At 43.9% G+C, this 20,801-nt stretch overlaps 1 protein-coding gene across 9 annotated transcripts in view; it reads left to right on the forward strand.

Moving 5' to 3' along the window:
• Nucleotides 1-17,936, forward strand: part of LOC116775885 (forkhead box protein P1) — a 35,991-nt gene extending 18,055 nt beyond the window's left edge. For 3 of the 9 annotated variants that reach the window (XM_061524199.1, XM_061524202.1, XM_061524204.1), the window contains 16 exons: nucleotides 8,279-8,367; nucleotides 8,446-8,545; nucleotides 8,627-8,797; nucleotides 9,037-9,148; nucleotides 9,378-9,473; nucleotides 9,706-9,814; nucleotides 9,888-10,054; nucleotides 10,690-10,767; nucleotides 10,838-10,882; nucleotides 10,960-11,036; nucleotides 12,494-12,595; nucleotides 14,376-14,533; nucleotides 15,530-15,605; nucleotides 16,146-16,237; nucleotides 16,438-16,592; nucleotides 16,679-17,936. In XM_061524199.1, the coding sequence (XP_061380183.1) occupies nucleotides 8,279-8,367; nucleotides 8,446-8,545; nucleotides 8,627-8,797; nucleotides 9,037-9,148; nucleotides 9,378-9,473; nucleotides 9,706-9,814; nucleotides 9,888-10,054; nucleotides 10,690-10,767; nucleotides 10,838-10,882; nucleotides 10,960-11,036; nucleotides 12,494-12,595; nucleotides 14,376-14,533; nucleotides 15,530-15,605; nucleotides 16,146-16,237; nucleotides 16,438-16,592; nucleotides 16,679-16,842 (1,791 nt within the window). In that variant the 3' untranslated portion in view covers nucleotides 16,843-17,936. Of the gene's footprint in view, nucleotides 1-1,617; nucleotides 1,905-3,221; nucleotides 3,387-8,278; nucleotides 8,368-8,445; nucleotides 8,546-8,626; nucleotides 8,798-9,036; nucleotides 9,149-9,377; nucleotides 9,474-9,705; nucleotides 9,815-9,887; nucleotides 10,055-10,689; nucleotides 10,768-10,837; nucleotides 10,883-10,959; nucleotides 11,037-12,493; nucleotides 12,596-13,044; nucleotides 13,182-14,375; nucleotides 14,534-15,529; nucleotides 15,606-16,145; nucleotides 16,238-16,437; nucleotides 16,593-16,678 lie in introns of those variants that run through there. The other 6 variants (XM_061524205.1, XM_061524206.1, XM_061524201.1 and 3 more) reach the window with 6 other exon arrangements.
• The last annotated feature ends 2,865 nt before the right edge of the window (nucleotides 17,937-20,801 follow it).

Genomic DNA, 20,801 nt, shown 5'->3' on the forward strand with positions numbered 1-20,801 from the left:
AGAGGTGGGAGAGGTGTGCGAGTCGCTGATGAGCGAGGTGCGACCACCCTCATGAGAGGTGGAGCAGAACACTGGACGACTGCTAGGCTACATGGATGGGGGTGGTGTGTGCATTAGTCGTACGTCTGTAATTCGGTGAAAACTACATTAAAATCTGTCCAGCAATCGTTGCTACCACCCCGGACAAACAATTCAAAATATTGAAACGACTTTTCCAATAAGAATTAATTCATTACCTATATCTAATCGGACACTTGAGAACACATGATTGTATGAAAGTAGATTTTTTTTAAATTAATATATAATAATATTATGTTTATTAATTAATATGATTATTATTATTATTATTGTTCTGCCTTAATATTTGACGTTCGAGGAGATCAGCTCCTGAAGATGGATGTTATGACGTCGGAGGAGGAATCGATAGCCTTTAAATCATCGCCCAATAAAAATGTCAATGGCCTAGAGAACCTCGGCCGACACTCACACCGACACGCGCTACTTATGTATTGTAATAAACGTAGATTATTTATATTTATTAAATATTAATTACAATACAACTAAATAATGTTTCATAAGAATATAAATTTTCATTGATTTTTAATATGCATATTAATATGTTGCATGTTCAATATGTAAGTCATTCGGTGTGAGTGCTGCGGGTGTGCGGCGCCGGGCGCATGCGTCGTATGCACTTATTGGATACTGATTGTAATAAACAATAAGAAAAAATATATAGCGATTACTATACGTTTTAAAATATCGTTACGTAAGAACTACTAGACATTATACATTATGAACCTGGAATGGTCAGAACTCAGATGATGATTTATACGAAATCCTCTCGAGCTTTGGTCAGTGTATTTATTACACTCTCTCTTGATATGTTTCATGATATATATTAATATCAATTTTTAATATGTTTGTGTCCGTCTGTCGTCCGTGTCTCGACATGGCATCCTGTGAGCAGTCGGTGCGGTGTTGCGCCAAAAAATAAATATTTTGCATCGTCAATAGGGTGGGCCTCGTCGCGCATGCGTCCTCTCACAGGAACACTCGGTCCTATGGAAATTAACATGTCGACAACTGATGGTGACAGCTTCAACGCTCGCCACCATCACCACTATCATCACCGTCACCATCATCACCACCGCCCCCCCTCCCCGGTGTGTGTGTGTGTGTGTGTGTCTGTTCGTCCTGACCGTCGTCCGTCTCTGTCGTGCCCGCGCCTGGCGTCCACGGCGCATGCTCGCCGTATGTTTATATTATTTGTATTTGATCTCTGTATCTCGTAAACTATAACTACCACAGCCACACCGCCGGCTCTCGCTGCCGAGGCCGGCGCCCCCCGCTCCCCTCGCCACCGCGACCCCCCGCGACCCCTCACCCCCCACACCCCGTGCTCGCCCCCTCCCCTCCCCACTTCGGTAGTTAAATATTTCTTGCTTATTTCGACCTAGCATTGTTGTTCCCGCCGCGTGCCAGACTGTTGTGTTTTGTTTAGCCGATACTGCGACCGCTATATATATACAATCGGACATTATAATATATATATATTTATATATATATTTATATATATATATATTTGTTAATTTATTTGTTATATATTACCGGGTGTTCTGTATGAGGGCGGGCGGATTCGTCGGATGCACCGGGCCGCATCCTCGCCAGTGACAGTCCCGTGTCCCGTGTTGCCTGATGAGAGATCGGCTCGTCGCTGTTCAGTGGATGTTCCGTCTTCGTGATTTCTGTCGCCAGCTCTCAGCCTCCTTTCAGTGTCGGAGCTGGTGGTGATCGTGTCCTGGGTCCCTACTGTTGTTGTTTCTCTGTATCTTATATATCAAGTCGCCGTCACCAGAGCGACCCTCACATAGTGACCGGGACCGCCTTACCGTTTTTCAACAGTAAGTAGAACAGTCTATAATATTCGGGAGACGCCGAGGTGGTGGCTCGCGGGGTGTACACGAGCGAGGCGGCGGGCCGCGGGGAGTGTAACTGATGAGCAGCTCCCGTGTCGCTGATGTGCTCCTCGCTCCTCCAATGGCGGCGCTCATCAGCGACCGGCCAATGGAGGAGCGAGCGTCGACCGGCCTCCGCTCTACAGCGACCCGGCCGCGCTCATCAGCGACACGCACACACATACACAATATACATAGAGATGTTATGTACTACGGAATGTAATGGACATGTGAGATATTAAAATTAAAATATATCAAGCCGCGAGTTGCAGAGATTGGTTAACGTAAAAGAAAAAAATCATTGAAACATGACGTGACCGAGGAAGACGCGTTTTGAATAGGAATATAATGTGTAATAATTATTATCAAATCATTAACATACACATATATTTGTATATAAATTGCCTTCAATTAAAATTATCGTATTATTAAGAAAAAAATAGTTTACATATTTTTATTATTTTTTTCAATGACTTCCATCAGCTCATGATAGCGAGCATATATCTGTTTAATAATGTGACATTAAATCTTCATTATTAACCTTTTAAACAAATAAACGCGGAAATAACTGCCTTTTAAATATTCATCGAACTCACATCAATGTATAGACGAACAAAAAATTTTAATCTTATATTCAGTAATAAAATAAAAATTAAGTAAAATTATAAAATACAATTAATAAATAACTAATTAATATAATTGTCTGACAGTCAGTTAGTTGTCATGGATATGAGTTTACCTCGGAGATAAAGGATTAAAAAATATAAAAAAAAACAATTAAAGATTCAATTTAATATTAAAACGATTCACGACCTGGTTTAAATACATTTAATATTATAAAAATACATAATATATTAATTAGATTTTGTTCATAAAAATGCCACGTCGTCTTAATATATAATAACTTTGTATTGTATGTTAGGATAATATATATACGAAGTGAATCGATATTATGTTCCGTAGAGTCGTTATAATACGAGAGTACGTAGCGGGTGAGGGAGGGCGTCTCTCAAGAGCGGGTAGGCGTGTCCGCTGTACAGAGGGCGGGAGGTCGCTTTACAGCGGACAGGCTCGGAGAGGAGGCTTCCGGCTTTATTGGATGGAGATATGTACAGCCTGCGGGCTACAGACATACACACACACACACACGCCGCCCCGCTCATATACACCCCGCACCCCGCACCTCACGAGGTGGACGGGCGGGCCCAGTGTCCTCGCGGAGTATAGATACCGAGGAGATGACTTGATGATGAACGTTCCTAGTGCTTCCGGCCACCGCTCCACTCTCCTCCGCCCGCTGACCGCTGATAGCTGACAGCCCCAGCTGTGAGCCCCAGCCGTGAGCCCCGCAGACGACACACACACTCACACACACACGCGCGCGCCACCTCACACGGAGCAGCAGGGATGTTGTACGCCGTCAGACAGGTGAGAGGACAGGACATGGACTCAGCGCGACGCACACGTGAATGAAAACCTGAACTGATTTATGATGTGTGACAGATGGCGAGTGGTCAGGGACGGCCGCTCGGGTGTATCCGTACAGTATGATACATGAACATTTAAATCTACATTTACTAATGATCTTTTTTTAATTTGAGTTAGTCCAGTACAAGCTCGCTCTAGTTGTGTAACATGTCCAGCCCGCTGGGTGTGGGTGTTCAATACAATAGTACCATCGTCGCTCTATGAGTAATGATCAGGTTATTGTTACGTGTCGGTCTGTGTAACGGGCGTGTGACTAACTCGGAAACTAAACATTACTCATTAACTGGCACTATGTACTCACATAATGTTTATAAAAATATAAACAGTTTAGAAACATCACATACGGCCGTCCTGTCTGTCCCTGGACGTGTCTTTACTCCTTACGCCGTCACTCACATTATAAATAAAACCTCACCAAAACAACTCCAACGTAGCACTTCCGCGTACAGAACTACCAGGCGACACGTACAGACACACTCGGGACGTGACGGAACACACAAACATACGTACACAATGCATACCTTAAATATATTAATACTACATGTGACGTAAATTCGTCACTAAGACGTAAAAATATCTTCTTCACTAGATAACAAATACGCATGCCTACAAAGAAATATGTTAAATACTGAGATTATATAACAATATATTATATATATATAACATGTGGAACATGCAGGCATTTCCCAGTGATTATTATCGTCTTCGTATTTGCTATTACTCTAGTATTTGTCTGATCACTGTACGTACAGACGTGATGTATCATGTATGTGTGTTTAACTCAGTTGCATCCACTCGCTTCTTTGTGTATCGTAAGGGAACATTTTAAAAAGAAGCTACTTAGGAAATAGTAGGTACGCTTAACAAAAGTTAGTACGGTCACACTACACACGAAGCGTTTCCCGTTACATGAAACGGAAACTGTGAACGCTCCGTTTGTAGTGTGTCGATGCGAACTCGTAACAAGCCTTATGTATGCTAACTTAATAGATCTCTTGATAATTTTTTGATCAATCGATTTATTTGATCAACCATCTATACATAGAAAATACGATATAAGTATACGGCTTGGAATATAGTAACTATAGTCAGCTTACATGTGTGTGTTCATATTTGATCATCATTCATAACTAATGCCTTCACATTCAACTATATGAATTTAAGTCGGAATTACGTGTTTTTGGATCAAAAATTCTTATTAGACTTTAATAATATAACCGTCGATCTGGTTCAGAGCGGACATTGGTGTGCCGGACTTCAAGACTTCCTTTGAACTTTACAAATCAAAGACACTTCTTCAAACAGTTCTATTAAACATTAATTACTTTACATGTCACTACTGATTATGTGGACCTTCCAGCTATCAAATTATTTTGTGTTGTTTTGTTTTCTCTATATAAACTTTTGTAGGAAACGAGAGTTCAACGCGCTCTCTATCATCTAACATCCAGGAACATAGAATGCTGAGCATATGTCTGCATCTTGAATACGGAGCTTTTCCTGTGTATTTGTTCATATTCGGCCGACGGTGAATTTACCTAATAATTACCGAATATATAGAAAGTAAGACTTTAAAATGAAAAATGTTGTCTGGCCGTCGCAGAAATGGAACATTTGATAATGAAACAAACACTATGTTATGTCCTGTGTTTGTATAAAGATCAACATTAAATAAGTTTTTTGTTCTGAACACACGGGAACGCTGTTTTTGATAATTAACACCTTTAAATATATCAAATCTAAGAGTGACCAATTATGATGAAACAGAACAAGACGTACGCAAAGCAATTTGAAAAGAATAAAGCAATTCTGACAAAGATAACCAGGACTTTATATTTTTCATGGTGTCAGGTCCTTCATGAATCTAAAAGGCGCATCCTTTAGAGGCTTTCTGCTAAGTTTTCATTGTACTGTACTCACAGCACTCCTCGGACAGCTGCTCCTACCGGCTGCTTGATGCAGCTAACTCTTCATACCGATTCCGAAACCCTAGATGAGTATCCCTATCGCTCTGAGTATGTCGAGTTCTCACTTGTGTCACTTGTCCTAATGGTAGTTTTACTCATCCTCACCGCCAGCACTTGATTACTTCTCTAATGCCCTGTAATATATTCTCTTAAAAGGTTCTTTCAATTGATTACTATTTTTATGTATAAAAAAGATAATAATCAGTCGGCATCTGATATATAACAATGTGTCCCGTGTACTGTTCGTGTTCTTGAATATTTGCAAATCTGTGTTTAATTTCTATTTGTATGATTTCATTAACATTAGCGAGCACTTGTTTATCGTTCGGCTTACTTAAATGTTTTAGAAGTATTTTTATATGAGGTAGTAGTTCCGGTAACGATGAAAACCGGAACTGGTGAGTTTAGTTACTTCAAAAGGTAGGAATAGGCTCAGTACCTCGCTCCTGATTTGCCACTAAAGCTCTGATAGATTTTCAAGATTTTCCATTTTGATGGTGTGAAAGTGTATAATGAGATAGTATTGCGGATTCTGGATACGTGTTGGTTACACGACAGCAGGAGACGGGAATTATAACAAGAGAAGCTTTTTGAATCTGATACGTCTTATATAATTCCGCAATCCGCCGTCCGTCGTCCGCCGTCCGGGTGTACGTACGGTGAGAGATGTTATCAGATGACGTCACCTCTAATGAAACGTGTCGCCTTATAAAAATATCAAACAATAGTTGAGAGGAGGGAGAGCGGAGACTGTTTACAGAACAACGCTGCCCTGTGACCTCATAACACTACATCAGCTCACGACATATACATACATACATACATGCATACATACCGGTGCATCAATTAGAAGTAATACACTAATTGAGATGGATAGAGTATTGAAACTTAAATTAACTTATTGATGAGGTCAATGAGAAAAATAGAACAGAAGTTGGAGGAGAGCCAGCTCCCTGAGGAGGATCGGATGGCAGGAGATGCGGTCTGGGGAACGATAGGAGTCGGACTACACGGGTGTATAAGGCGGATTCATGAAGCAATCAGTTGACGAACCTGCCGCCAGAGTATGTACCCGTACATAAAGAGATTGTTATATGAAAGTCGGTGTGCGGCTCGTCTGAACGTAGGCCGTTACGGGTCTAAGTAAATATTATAAATATTATTTGAAGAACCTCACCTCTGGTTCTTGTTTACAAATCATAACCCGGCGAGCTGCTCTCTAACATGTTATATTACATGTTACTACGATCACAGTTGTTTGTGTTAGAACATGCTGGAGGCTCTCAGCGATGGACTCGACACTTCATATCATATATAAACTCTGTTAATTGTATACTGGCTGTTGTCTGCAGCTTTGCTCGCATTTTAAACACTGAGATAATCGTCTTCATACCTATGTGGTTTTATTATATTTTTCTAAGAGCACTTCATCAGACCCTGACTTAGTAATGACAATGCCCTTTCGATTAAAAAATAATAATTTAATATTGAGCTTTCAATTCAAGGAGCCGTAGAATAACAAACTCAGTTGAATTCAATTCTTTCTTCTTATGAATTCGGTAAAAGCCTAAGTTTCCCGTTATGATATTACCAGCATGGAAATGATTTTCTCATAAAATCGATTCAGTCGTTCTTGTGCTTAGCCATAACAAACTGACGACAGAAATATAATAACTTGTAGTTTCGATGAAGTTATCGTAAACAGCTTCAAATACGTTTAGTGAAAAGCTGTTTATTTTAAATTACAAACAGACAATGCAATTTATTAATACAGATAATGGGAGTCCGTCATGACGTCTCATCTTTTATTTTTTTTATTACTTCATATTATATACATTTCAAATTAATTTCTCAATTAAAGGTTCAAGACATTTATCCAAGATGTTCCTCACACGTAACTCGTTCATTAATCAATACATATTATAAAACAAAGTCCCTCACCGCGTGTCTGTCTGTCTGTTCGCAATAAACGGAAAAACTACTGCACCGATTATCAAACAGTTATCACTCGATAGTGTGATTCTCGAGGAAGGTTTTAGTATATAATTTGTTAAGTTTTTGTATTTACTTGTGTGTACATTAACGATATTTGTTGAAGATGTCGGGAAAACATGAGCTGTCTGAGAGCTTTTAACGAAGACGCTGCTTTAAGTCTTTGAGATATAACAAAATAATATATGGTGGAAAGTCCGCGGTGGCATAGGTCTATACCATAAGGATAACGTACTATATCCATCTTAAAACTTTTAAAAATTGGCATTCCTAAAGAGATTATCGGAGAGCTATTTACATAAATACGGTATTAAGTTTTATAAAAAAAATACTTCGTTTTCAAGCCTACATCAGTATCTGTAAATTACTTTTTAAATCGGGCGTACCATTTGAAAGTTACCATAATATAAGTTTAATAACTCTCAAAATTAAATGGGCTATTTTATTTTTAAAATAGAAATAAAAACTGGTTTGACACATAGAAAACGTTTGAATAATCCCCGTTAAATAATAACAATTTGTGTTATTTTTTTAGTTCGTGATCGTTGGCTGCCAGCTTGATTACAGTTAGGACATAACTTAGTTTTAAAAACATTCTTTATATTGTTGTTGTATTAGAGAGAAGTATATTACAAACAACTATAGTGACTCCGATACTAAATGATAATATAGAATAGTACATTTAACGTCACGAGTGGGATTCGAACGTGCGACTGCTGACATATAGCGTTCCAGGAGCTTTGACAACTGAGCTGTCGTGAATTTAATTGAGTTGGGAATTCAAACATCAAGATAGGCATTGCCAAAAGTTAGACATTGTTACATATAATGAAGTATGTATAATGAACGTGTTCGTTTGTTTGTGTGTCACAGGGTCCGGAGCCGGCACTGAACTCAAGTCCGGGGGGCGCAGCCAAGCCGCCGCCTCTCAACTCATTCGAGCTGGACCGCTGTTTGGATAGGTACATCCATACATACATACATTGAATCTCGCTGTTCATCTTCAGTAAGTCTTATTCAATCATTGTTGGTCTCCTCAGGGAGGAGTCCGGTCGTTGGGGCGAGGCGGCTCGTCGTCGCCGGCGCAGTTCCCCGCGCCGTTCGCCCCCGCCCGGAAATGAACCCCTGTCCCTCGCCAGGGTACGGTCACGATTCGCTCAACTTACTACTAAACGTTCCTAGTTGATCTTCCAGAAGTATTGTTCAATGCCTTCGTTCTAGGCGTCCGCCCCGGCCTCTCCCCTGGTGACGTCATCTCCATCGTCCCCGTCTCCCGCTCGCTCGCCGCTGCTGGCGCCGGACCTGCTGGCGATGCAGCTCCTCGACCAGCACTCCCAGCTGCAGGCGCTCATGAAGCAGAGACTCTTCCACCAGCACCACCTGCAGAAACAGGTTCAGTTCGATAGCGGATTCAATTATAATACAAGTCCTGTCTCATGACTTTGCTTTGTAACTAGACAATATCTCTTTACAACTCGGGAACTGTCTGCGAACATACCTTGCAATATTGATTTATTGATTGATTATTATAGACACCCCTTATACAATGAGTTCTGTTCCGTGTCTTGTCTTGTGTTCCTCTAGGTCGTGACTCCTTCGAGGTTATGTATGTATGTATGTGTTGTCCGCAGCACATGTCGTCGGAGGCAGCTAAGCGTCAGTTGGAACAGTCCCGCCTCCAGGACCAGATCAACCTGAACCTTCTCTCTCAGTCTCACCTCCAGCCGCCGGAGACTTCTCCCAGTCAGTATTCAACATTCCACACTCGACGACTTACTAATCTCAGTAGTTCCTTGTGAATATAACATGTGACGTCACAATCGGTTGTTGTTGTCGTACATCACATTTATCCTTGTTTACAAAGTTCTGTTTTGAACTAATTACGTAAAAGTATTTGTTCCACTCGCTCTCGTATTTCTAATCGTACTATTGTTCGTTACATGTCGTCTGTATGACCTCCCTCGTGTTCCAGGTCTCCAGCAGCAGCAGTTGGTCCAGCAGCTCCAGGCGGTCCAGCGGCAGTATCTCATGCACGCTCCTATGTCCGTCCCACCAAACGCTCCTCCAGGTAGTATAATTGCCTTACTGTTGCACCACATCCCTCGCACTTTGACAATTAGAGACTTGCACAATTAGTGGCGGGCACTTCCAATCCGTGTCATATGTTCATAAAATAAGAATCGTTTGAAGAAAAACACTCCATCTCTGTATATTATTCGGTCACCTCACCCAAGTCTCTCTCTCCCTCCCTCTCTCTTTCTCTTTCTCTCCTTCGTGTATATGAACGTAAGCGTGTGCAGGTCTGATGCTGTGGGGCAGCGAGTTGGAGGAGCACCCTCTGTTCGGTCGCGGGGTGTGCAAGTGGCCGGGCTGCGACGCGCTCGCTGAGGACTTCCAAGCCTTCCTCAAGTAACACACGCGTCTGATGATACACTTACATATTAGAAAAAAAAAAACGATATTACATACCTCACGTGTTTAGACACCTGGAGGCGGCCCACACCCTGGACGACCGGTCGGCGGCGCAGGCGCGGGTCCAGATGCAGGTGGTCGCCCAGCTGGAACTCCAGCTGAGGCGGGAGCGGGACCGCCTGGCCGCCATGATGAGACACCTGCACGCCGCCAGGGACAACCACAACAAGATGCACGGTAAGATGCCAACCCGCACCTTACTACACTACGACGCACCCCCCCTCAGCGTCTGTGTCGCCGGGCACGACACGTGAGAGCGAGTGTGCGGCTCTTATAATCTATATTCTTACACTATAAGGCGCGGTTCGAAGGTCTCAGGAATCACTAACTCAACTCAAACTAAACTCAAAGTTCGGTTTAAAGTCCTTGCTCTCCTCACGGACTCACATAAAGCTTGAACAGTCTCTTGTCTAGTTTTTACATTTTCTACATCATTCTCTATGACTCTCTGTTGATTCTTCTGATTCTTCCAAAGAGCTCGAATCTTCGTAAAATGTTCTTAACAATCTCTACCTTCTAGTTGTTGTCGTGCCTTGAGCTCTTCCTGTTAGTGACAGTTCTCGCAAATTTCTTACTGTCCGTTGTGATTTCCCCAGAGAACCATATTCTTAGTGTTTATATATATAGATGAAATATTAGTAACGCCTGTCCGTTATTTAATACATTCTCTTATTAGATTTTTTTTTTAATGTTAGCGATGGCTCTCTTCCTCGCATGGTGGTGACGGCGGGGATGTGTTTGCAGCACCGGCGCCTGCTTGTATATTTCTCTTCCCGTTTGTTCAGTAGTTATCAGTATGTCCGTGTCGCCAGGTCCGGCCAGCGAGGGCTCCTCCCCCGGGCCCGTGCGCCGCCGCGTGTCGGACAAGTCCGGAGTCGCCATCGCTGGAGGTAAATATATGTCAGTGTGGACGAACGACATCTCACGTATATATTATGTACCAATTAATTTCTGTCCAAGGTCTTCCGTACATGCTCGAAAGAGCCGGATTAGACGTTCAACAAGGTACAGTGACACATAGAGCGAGGAGCGCCGACTGGCATTATAACCCGACGTACATGCAGCTGCTGTGTGTGTTTCAGAGATACAGAGGAACCGGGAGTTCTACAAGACGGCCGACGTGCGGCCGCCCTTCACCTACGCGAGTCTCATACGGCAGGTGAGGCGGAGGCGTACACGGCCAGGGCGACGACCGGGACGTGCTCGGCCCGACCGTCGCACAGGTCGCGGCCGGGCGGACCCGCTAAGCGGCTATTAAGAGTTTTATTAATACCTGGGAGCCGTCGTTCAATTTCCACAATTCTTTCTTCCATGCATCTCAGTCGGTACATCGGTCGGTACAACATTACATAATCGCAAATTTTCCATTTCTAAGTAATGTTCTTTGCAACTTGGATAAAAAGAAGAATCGTTTTGTTCTGGACCAGTTTTGAATAACTTCCGTTTGCTTCTAAAGCTCCGCTCACATGTCCGCACACGTCGGATACGTGTATTAAGTTTTTTACCTCGTGACTTTAAATTCAACTCGACCCAATGTCGCGTCACATGACACCGGCGCCACAAACGACACGAGGTAACCTTGCATTTCAGTCCGGTAGGTCGCAGGTGTCGGATGCTATTTAAGTTTTTAGGAAATAATGGTGACTCTTTTCTCAAAGCGAAAAAGCGCTGCAAGCCATGTCCAGCACCTAGCCGTGTTATTGCTGATTGTAACAATGAATCCCCATAGTTCGCACCGGTTACACTCGAAGAGTCTCTGAATGTTCTGTCAGTGTTGTAACTAATTTGTTCCCAACAACTACTTTCCTAGTTTTCATTCGTCGCAAGGATGTTCCACATAAAGCCTCTCAGAGAGTAATGCCGCGGACCCTCGGGCGACAGGTGTCATGTGATTTAAAACCCCGGGCGATCCTGTGAATACCTCTGTCATAGTTTTTGTGCCAATCCGAGATCATCTACTAGCCCCCGCGTGCTCCGTAATAGTTCTGTTAACTGCTCCAAAGTATCGCTGCCGTCAGTTGTTCCATGCGATAAGAAGTCCAGCTTTTCACCTGTAATTATAAAATATTTCGAAATGCAAACCGACGCGCGCCCTAAAGATCTCAATATCGTCGTGACCATCGAATAGAGATTAGAAACCTGTCGCCAGAAGAAAAAAACAATTAGCCCAATAATGTATTTGTGATTACAAACGCATTAATTTATAATATTATCTCCGCTACCCCGCTCGGTTAGGTTACATCCCCAAGAAAATAAAAAATATTCTGACCTTGGTTTGGACAGCTCTAGTATAGATGATCGTCTCTTTTATGAACAATGTATAAATAGTAGTTAGTGTCTTATAACGGCGGGTCCGGTCGCGCCGGGGGTTCCGGTCGGAGCTGTATTGTTTATGTGTTAGTGACGAGGGCGGCGGGCGACACTTTGTATTGACACGTTTTCTAAGTCAGAACGAGTGTCTCCTCACTCTGACACACCGACGGAGCGCTCTCCAGCCCCGGCCACATGTGTCAGCATCCGGAGTGTATCTCACTGTGTACACGCCCGGTCTGGAGACCGCTCCTCGGCTTCTTCATCATCAGTGTGTCGGGTGATCACATGTGACGCACTCCCCAGGCCATCATCGAGTCCCCGGACAAACAGCTGACTCTCAACGAGATCTACAACTGGTTCCAGTCCACCTTCTGCTACTTCCGACGGAACGCCGCCACCTGGAAGGTGAGAGACGACCGCCCTCGCCCGCCCCTCATGACGACTCACACACAGACAGACGGACAGATGTCATGCGATCCGAGCTATTATAATACACTGTGTCATTGGATATTAATAAAGTTTACTCAAATATTGTACATCGCTGCAGAGTTACAAGGTAATACGTAGTTAGAGACCCGACACTAGACACTGCAACCCACGCGAGTGAGAACGGGAGAGACCTCCTCCGATACCATAAGTATGTGAAGGAGGTGCGCGACCACGGCTCTCATGCCAGAGACCTGTAGACTTAGAGAGGCCTTATACTGATCATGATTACAATGTTGTTGTACAGAATAAAGATAGACTCATGAAATATTGGAAACTGCATTGAGTGTGTGCGTGCGTGTGTGTGTGTGTGTGTGTGTGTATGCGTGTGTGGTGTTGGAGCATATAACGAGAGCTGGTAACGACAGAACGCCGTCCGCCACAACCTGTCGCTCCACAAGTGCTTCATGAGGGTGGAGAACGTGAAGGGGGCCGTGTGGACCGTGGACGAGGTGGAGTTCTACAAGAGGAGGCCCCAGCGGGCCCACGCCGCCATCCACACCGGGTACTGCTCCTGAGCCGATCGCCCGGGCTACAGACCTTTTTACTCTGCACACACTGCTCACTTGTATCGACGCACTTTGTATATCCCCTCACAGTCCACTACACGGACTACTCGAACTGCACGGACTACACATTATACACTTACTACTAATTCATCATAACATGTACAGCTCCACACTGTGTGCTTACCACCATTCTGCACCGACACACTGCAGACGCGGCGTTAACAGTTTCCCATCCGTTAATCTTCGAATCAGAAATTGAAGACGCTTCGTATGTAGTGGGCCGATGTAGACCAGTGCTGACCATACGGATACCCATATCACTCTTACAATGTTATACTATAAATTACATATTGCACTAAATACCCTTGTATACTACTTCTACACATTACAGTAATCACTAACAGACAAACTCAACCACTGGCCAAATACTCGACCGAATACTCGTACAAACGCACACACACACACTCATATAACAAGCGACTCTTATACAATGACACAAACAGATGTACACTGAGACTCGACGTGACACAGCACCGACCACAGAACATGAAACACGAATACTGTCGCCGTGCGATACCAACAACAAGGAAGAACACGAGAACAGAAGTAACCAACTCACGACTCCCGGCGAGTCCCCGCACCTCTCCCTCACCAGACACGGCCGCGGCCTCCACACTCAACACCGAACACTTCTCCGATCGATTTCTTCCTAATTAATATTTTCTATGTAATCGATCTAGAACCGACCTAACTCTTGTTGTGTAAATAAAGTTTTCTCGTTTTCAGATTTGAATTTGTTATCATTTGTGTAGATGGTTTTACATTTTGTAAGTGTCGCCGTAAACGAACCGACCGACCGACCGACCGACCGACCGACCGACCGACCTCCGTCCGCGATATATATATTAAGGCGCATGGTGCCCCGGCTCTCCGCCGCCGGGCCGGGGAGCGGTGGTCGTGTTCCGTGTACGGCGACACGAGTCGTGACCGTTCACCGTGTCTTGTATTTAGGGTTGGTTGTGTGTGTGTCCGTGGATTCCGAAGCGAGGACATAACGCTTGCCTCCCCGGCTTCCCTGCCCCTCCCCCGCCCCGCCCCGCCCCTCCGCTTCCCCCTCCGCCACCGTCCCGGGATGTTCTTGGGCTACCCGCACGATTCCACGACGATCTTTATAAGACAATGAATTATAGAACGCGATCCGGACGAACCTGTCTCTGCACAAATGTTTCGTGCGGTACGAGGACGACTTCGGCTCGTTCTGGATGGTCGACGACGCCGAGTTCGTGAAGAGACGACATCTGAGCCGCGGCCGACCGCGCAAGTACGAACCGGCGCCTCCCGCCGCACAGTAAGGACTCACCACCGCCACCACCGCCACCACTCGCCACCACTCGCCGCCACTCCTCCGCCGACCCTCACCGGCCGTCGGGACCGCGTGAGGGCCGGCGGACCGTTTGTAATGTGTTGTCGACCGAACATGATCCGCCGATGATGTTCGGTCCGTAGTTGTTCCCGAGTACCAGTGTCTTGTGTAAGCTTGGACACGGCCTCGTGTCGCCTTAGTTTGTATCTAGACGCGACCGTCCGCGGTGTATTTACTCTGTATATAATGTACACATCACCACGTCACCTAGATGTACCGAGTCGCCCACGCCGTCTTAGTCTTAGAATGAGTCTAGAAGTTACCTATCGATCAGCTTTAGTCTGTTGCTGTACCTCGCCGCCACCTCATCTTCCTCCGCGTTAGTGGTAAACGTGTCTCGTTACATCTTACGTTCTTGCTGCATGAGTAACGGATCGTCGTTGGATAGCCGTGTCACCCGTTGCGGACATGTTTCGTCCCTCCTCTTTATATCTTGCATGTTCCCCGTCCACCGACCGAGGTGAGTGTGTACTCTGACGCTTCGCTTCTGCACTTTTGTCGCATGTTAGAGTCTGTCATATTTTTCTAAGTTTTCTATGAGCTTGCCTTTTTTATCTTTTTATATCTTTTTATATCTTTTTTATATCTTTATCTTTTTAACATACACACACATACACCTGGTTACTCTCACACCTGATACTGTCACATATGATTGGTGCCATCCTTCAAAATTTAACACTTCACAGTTCCACACTCGTCCTTGTAACACCCGGTTTTATATTTTAATGGTTTACTTGTGAAGAGGTCTGAGATGGCCGGGTATGATACTTTTCATTTTTTTTTTCATATTTTGAAGAATTATAAATTACTGTTGTTCCGAAAACTTTCAAGTGATCAATTAAATTTCATAAGTTAATATTTTATTTCGATAGAATTTTATTTTTTGTCTGTAATTTTAAGTATTATATTAAATCGCAACAGATTCATGGGAGCTCAGAGTCCGCCGATGATGACCAGCCCTCACAGTTACAATGAAGCTCTGAAGAGGAATCTACAGGTATCGAAGGAAATTCTTCATTTCATTACTTTTATACAGGGTGTCCCAAAATGTATGCACGATTTTAATTCCCGTCCTTTGTGCGGTAAAGTGCCAAGATTCCCAAAAAAAAATAAACACAATTTTTTACATCCATTCTGTCCCATGAAGCCACTGCTTGAGGGCTGACATTATCCTAAAAATAAGGGATTATTGTGTCCCATAACAAAATTTCATAGGAAATATCATAGGAACTCCGTCAACTGTCAATGCTCGTCCAACAACTTATCTCTCCGTACTGTTCTTGTGTCCGTGATCCCGCCTGATCGCGTGCTTTAAGAACATCATACTTCATGGGGTTATGCGATGTGAGAGGTGCGTGTCAGCCGCGCCTGGTAGGGGGGAACCGGTTTGCACGAACGTAACTCGGACACATTTCTGCAAAATGTTCATGACAGATTTCCACCGCGCCTAAAAAAATAGTGTTAATTGTAATGTTCCATTAATTTGGGACACCCGGTGACGCCAGAGACTGATATCAATGAAAGAATATAATTTTAGGGTATGATGGAGGATTGTAACCTGTCGTACATGTCAGGTGACGACCACGTGATGCAGACTGAAGAGTATCCATCCTCACACGACGACTACAGGTACGCAGCTCGGACAGGGCGACTCTCGAGTCCTCTGCGCCGTCCCTAGATGAGTGTTCGAATGAATGTTGTAGTAAATGTAATTAACGTGAGCGGGATGGCTCTGCCTCTTGTAGCGTGTGTAAGGACCGTTCGTGTCCACGGAGCGTTTGTAGTCCAAGAATGTTAGAATGCTAATATGTGTGTCAATATAACAACAGTCAGAGTCGTCCTCCGCTGCTGAACGGCTACGGCGGCGGCGGCTCCTCGCACGAGCCCAAGCCCGAGGACCTGAGCGCGGGCGAGGCGCAGGACGTCAAGCCTAACCTGTACGCGCTCAAGCACGAGCTGCACGCCTCCGACTACTCCAACAAAGGTACGCCGCCGTGACCGCCGGACTTTCGACGTTTCGTTTTCGACTGTCCACTATCCATACACGTTCGAATGTCTGTTCCGACCCAGGAGACTACCAGACCTCCGGCAAGGAGCCCGGCAGCCGCTCCTGTGAGAGCGCTCCCCACGACGACTACTCCCGAGACGACCGATACCGACCCGGCCACGGACAGCCCGCCCGCGACGACGAGGCCGAGAACCTGTCGCTCAACGAGCAGAGGTCCGACAAGTAGGGGGATGAGGAGCTGGAGGGGGGGGGGGGCGTCAACAATAAAGTGATCGTTTTATAGTGTAGTGTACGTAGCCGAGGGTATTCAATACGATATATATATACGGGTGTAGCGGCCCGCGACCCGCCGCGCCGGGTGTCCGGTGGGGACGGTCGTGATCGAAGTGGCAATGAATCGATTTAGGAATAACCAAATATTCGTTCGTTACTTTCCTTGGCCCGGTTTTAACGGGAACTTCAAAGTATTATAGTTTTTAACGTTACATATATGTATACTACTGTTTCTTTACATTTCCGTTCTCCTTCGACTTATTATTTTCCGAGTATGTGTAAGCGGTAATCGTTAGCGTCGTTAGTGTAAGCTAGGTTAATTTCCGGCCGGTCGCCGACACGCAACCTTAAAAGGTCCATATCAGTATATAGCGTGCGTCCGGCAGCCGCCCGCCAGAGCTCCGGCCGGCGCGGAGCTGGCCCGGTGCTGGCGGTGCGAGTCCAGCGCGGTCGGTGGCTCGTGGCGTGTGTCGGCTCCGTCTCTGTACATATTACGTTAGCGGGGTTCAGATGTATATTGTTCTATACTCGTAGTAGGCTCGTGCCCCGGCGCCGCGTGCGCGGGAGCACGGCTTAGACACACTTAGATGATTCAGACTTTTATAGGAGTTCGTATTTAAGCATTTACTAGAGGATCGATAGCCGTCTGCGTGTCCGAGTATTATGAGGGTGGGAATAATCATATCACATAATGTACGAGTACTGTAGCTCCTAGAGACCACTGTTATTGGAACCTGCATTTAAAGTAGCGGCAGCAGGACACTGCGCCTCGCCGGGTACAATCACGGAATTGTAGTTTTATATTCACTTATACAATTTTTTTGTTTTATTTTACAATGGAGCTTATGATTATTTTTGATACCCGGATCCCGGGCCGCGCGCCCGAGCGTCCTTGTTATTTATACGATTTGTTATATTTTTATTTCGTTATCTTTGAGTTTATTCCGCGCGGCACAGCCCGCCGTGAGCCGGGGCCTGCTCGTGTATCTACGGTCATTGTAAATTATACTTAATTAGTGTTGTATTAAAACAGATCATTACAAATCATCCCTTGTTTTATTTCCCGCCTGCGGTCCGCTCGACGTGTTCATTGAACATTAATCCGAGCTTCGTATTTGAATACTCGGCGGCTTTCAGGAGCCGTTGATGATGGAGGGACACAGCGGCCTTACGTGTGGGGCCGCAGAGCATCAAGGGAAGTGTCGCGCGACACGAGGCAGCGAGAAACAAACAGCAACACAACGATTTGTTGATGCTTCACGTAATGTTGTGGATTCTGAAGGCGGATGTAGGAATTAAGGCGTGCCAGTACTACACACTCTCCAGCGTGTACCCCCAAGAACACCCAGAGACTGGCTACCTGGAGCCCGTGCTGGAGACCGACGAGATTGGGTTTGACGAAGTAGGGGTCACTCATGAGTCTTTTTCCTTTCCTCTCCGCTGATTCCAAGCACCTAAGGTGGTGTTTATCAACACTTGTAAGTTATGCCAGCAGTATTCCACACCTGGCCGAATGTATGCTTTGTGTAGTATCGCCGCGCTTTTGCGAGGACCCCGAGTTTCCTTGCATCCGTCTTAGCTTTAAACTCAAGGAAGCGGCCGAAGTTAAGGTTCCGGATACCTCAATACCCAATATCTGCAATCGGTCTGAGGATTCCAATTAGACATCCGGAAAGTTGGAGTTAAGGTAAACTTCTCTCGGCGCTGAACAGACTCGTTTGCGTTTCACAAGACTGGCATCGCCCCGTTCGGGGACTGCCTGGAGTGGGGGAGTAACGCGCCTGCCATGGACTCTCTTTCTAGCTCTAATTGATTCGACTGGGTTTGGGACTGGGTTAATACCACTCCACAACTGTGACTTCAGCTGTCATTATAGTTACGGGCACACCGAGGCAAACACAGAAATGTCATAAAGCTCGTAAGATCCTGCAAATAATATGCTTGGCCACGTGTCGTGAACACTTTTAATAAGGTTATATACTTTTAACCGTGAACTGAGAACAAATCTATGACAATGATCTCTAACGGCTCATCGGCGAGAGGAACGATACGGATCAAGTATTCATACAATTAAATAATTATTTAATTAACGTTACTTTTAATAAAAAAATTTAAGGAGGATTCAGAAAACATAAAAAAAGAGTTAATAAAAAAAAAACCTAAGTTGAATTATTCCAAAACAATCTATAAATTCTCAAAATTTTGCTGGATTTCAAAATACCTATATTTTTAATTCCGTTCACAAAACAATAGAAAAATGATGAACATATTATTTCCTATTTTAATTCTATAATAAATATTGTAAAGAAACCTTCAAATGATCAGAAAAGGTGACAGAACGGGCTGCAGGTGAGTAGAATAATTTACATGACTTATTTGCTGTTATTTCAATTTAAAATTTAAATCTATTAATCAAGTACTCTTGTGGAACATTTCCGCACAAGATGTAGTGATTCGATCACAGGAGACAGGCGTTGAAGTCCACAGGGAATATGAAAATATAATAATAACGTATATCTACGTAACTCTTTATTTGTCATTTTCATGCTGGAAACCATAGCCCCGTATCTTACCGACATGTTGGTAAGAAAGATATTCTTATAAAGTCATTTCCTCTGCTTGCAGTCGAACAAACCAAGACATTTTAAGCACAGTAAGTTATCACAAGTTCTCGTCTCCGCACTACGTACAGGACGTTTCCAGTTTTTAATCATAAAGATACAAAGTTGCTACAGTTCTTAAGAACGTTAATGAAGGGGGAACATTAACGCGTCTTCTGTCGTTTACCTAAAGTCTAACTCATGATTCAGTAAACATAGTGTTATATGTTTGTCAATATACATATATATATAAGTACAACTATCAATATACTACAACAACAAATATAAACACACCATGTACCTACTCAGTATACATGCATACATACATACATCTGTACTTATATCAATATCACTAGATCTTGCTTCTTAAATGTTGTATGATATAAAATATATATTATTATTATTGACATCAGATGTCGTATGATGACCATAAAGTAAAAGAAATTAACACATACGAGGTCTTTCTATTTCATGCGGTTCTGGTCACTTTTTTTATGTGAGAGGTGGCAAACGAGCAGACGGACTACTTGAGGGGCAGTAGTGACTGCACTATTGAAACTTTTACTGTTGTCGAAACAAGTTTTAACCGACAACTTGAATGTTGCGTGTATCTGACACGAGACCGCGTTACACAACTCAGGATTTAGTTTCTTATACAAATTATAAATTATCCTAAAATTATCGTGTTGTCATCGCAGGGTCAAAACATTTTAATGTCGCTAACAGTCGGCTTCCAAATATGTTGTTTAGTGCATTTTATATATTCCTCTCGGACCCCAATTCCGTGGTCCACATAGACAAAGTACTCAAATAAAAAACGGGTTTTTACATGTTGAATAGAACTTGAAAAAGATTGAAGGGTCAGATCACAACAGCGAGTCTGTAGCGTTATTCTGTGGTTGATATATTTGTGGAAAACTTCCATGAGACCAAGTCTCAGCAAACACTGTTCAATGAATAACCTCTTGTTAAGGCGTTTGATGGACGGCTATATGTATCGGGCGTCCCACCGCGCACTAATGTCTGTTTAAATGTCTTAGCAAGACATTCATATTGCTTCCTGCCCTGGAGGTCGGTCAAAAGGCTGGCGGTCTGTTAATCTGTTGTATGTCAAAACTCAAATGTCAATTCCCACCACTGATTTATTGTAGCCATAGTAACAAAATCTACTTTTTGTTGTTTTGGACTATTTCTTTGTATTTCTAAATAATATCGATTAAAATTCCCTTCTCATATGATGAAAAGTTTTTTCTATATCTTTTCTTTTCGTTGCATATTAGGTGCTTTCCCTTTTTTACTTTTAACTTGAACA

The sequence above is a fragment of the Danaus plexippus genome, chromosome 24 (genome assembly GCF_018135715.1).
Source record: "Danaus plexippus chromosome 24, MEX_DaPlex, whole genome shotgun sequence".
NCBI lineage: Eukaryota > Metazoa > Arthropoda > Insecta > Lepidoptera > Nymphalidae > Danaus > Danaus plexippus.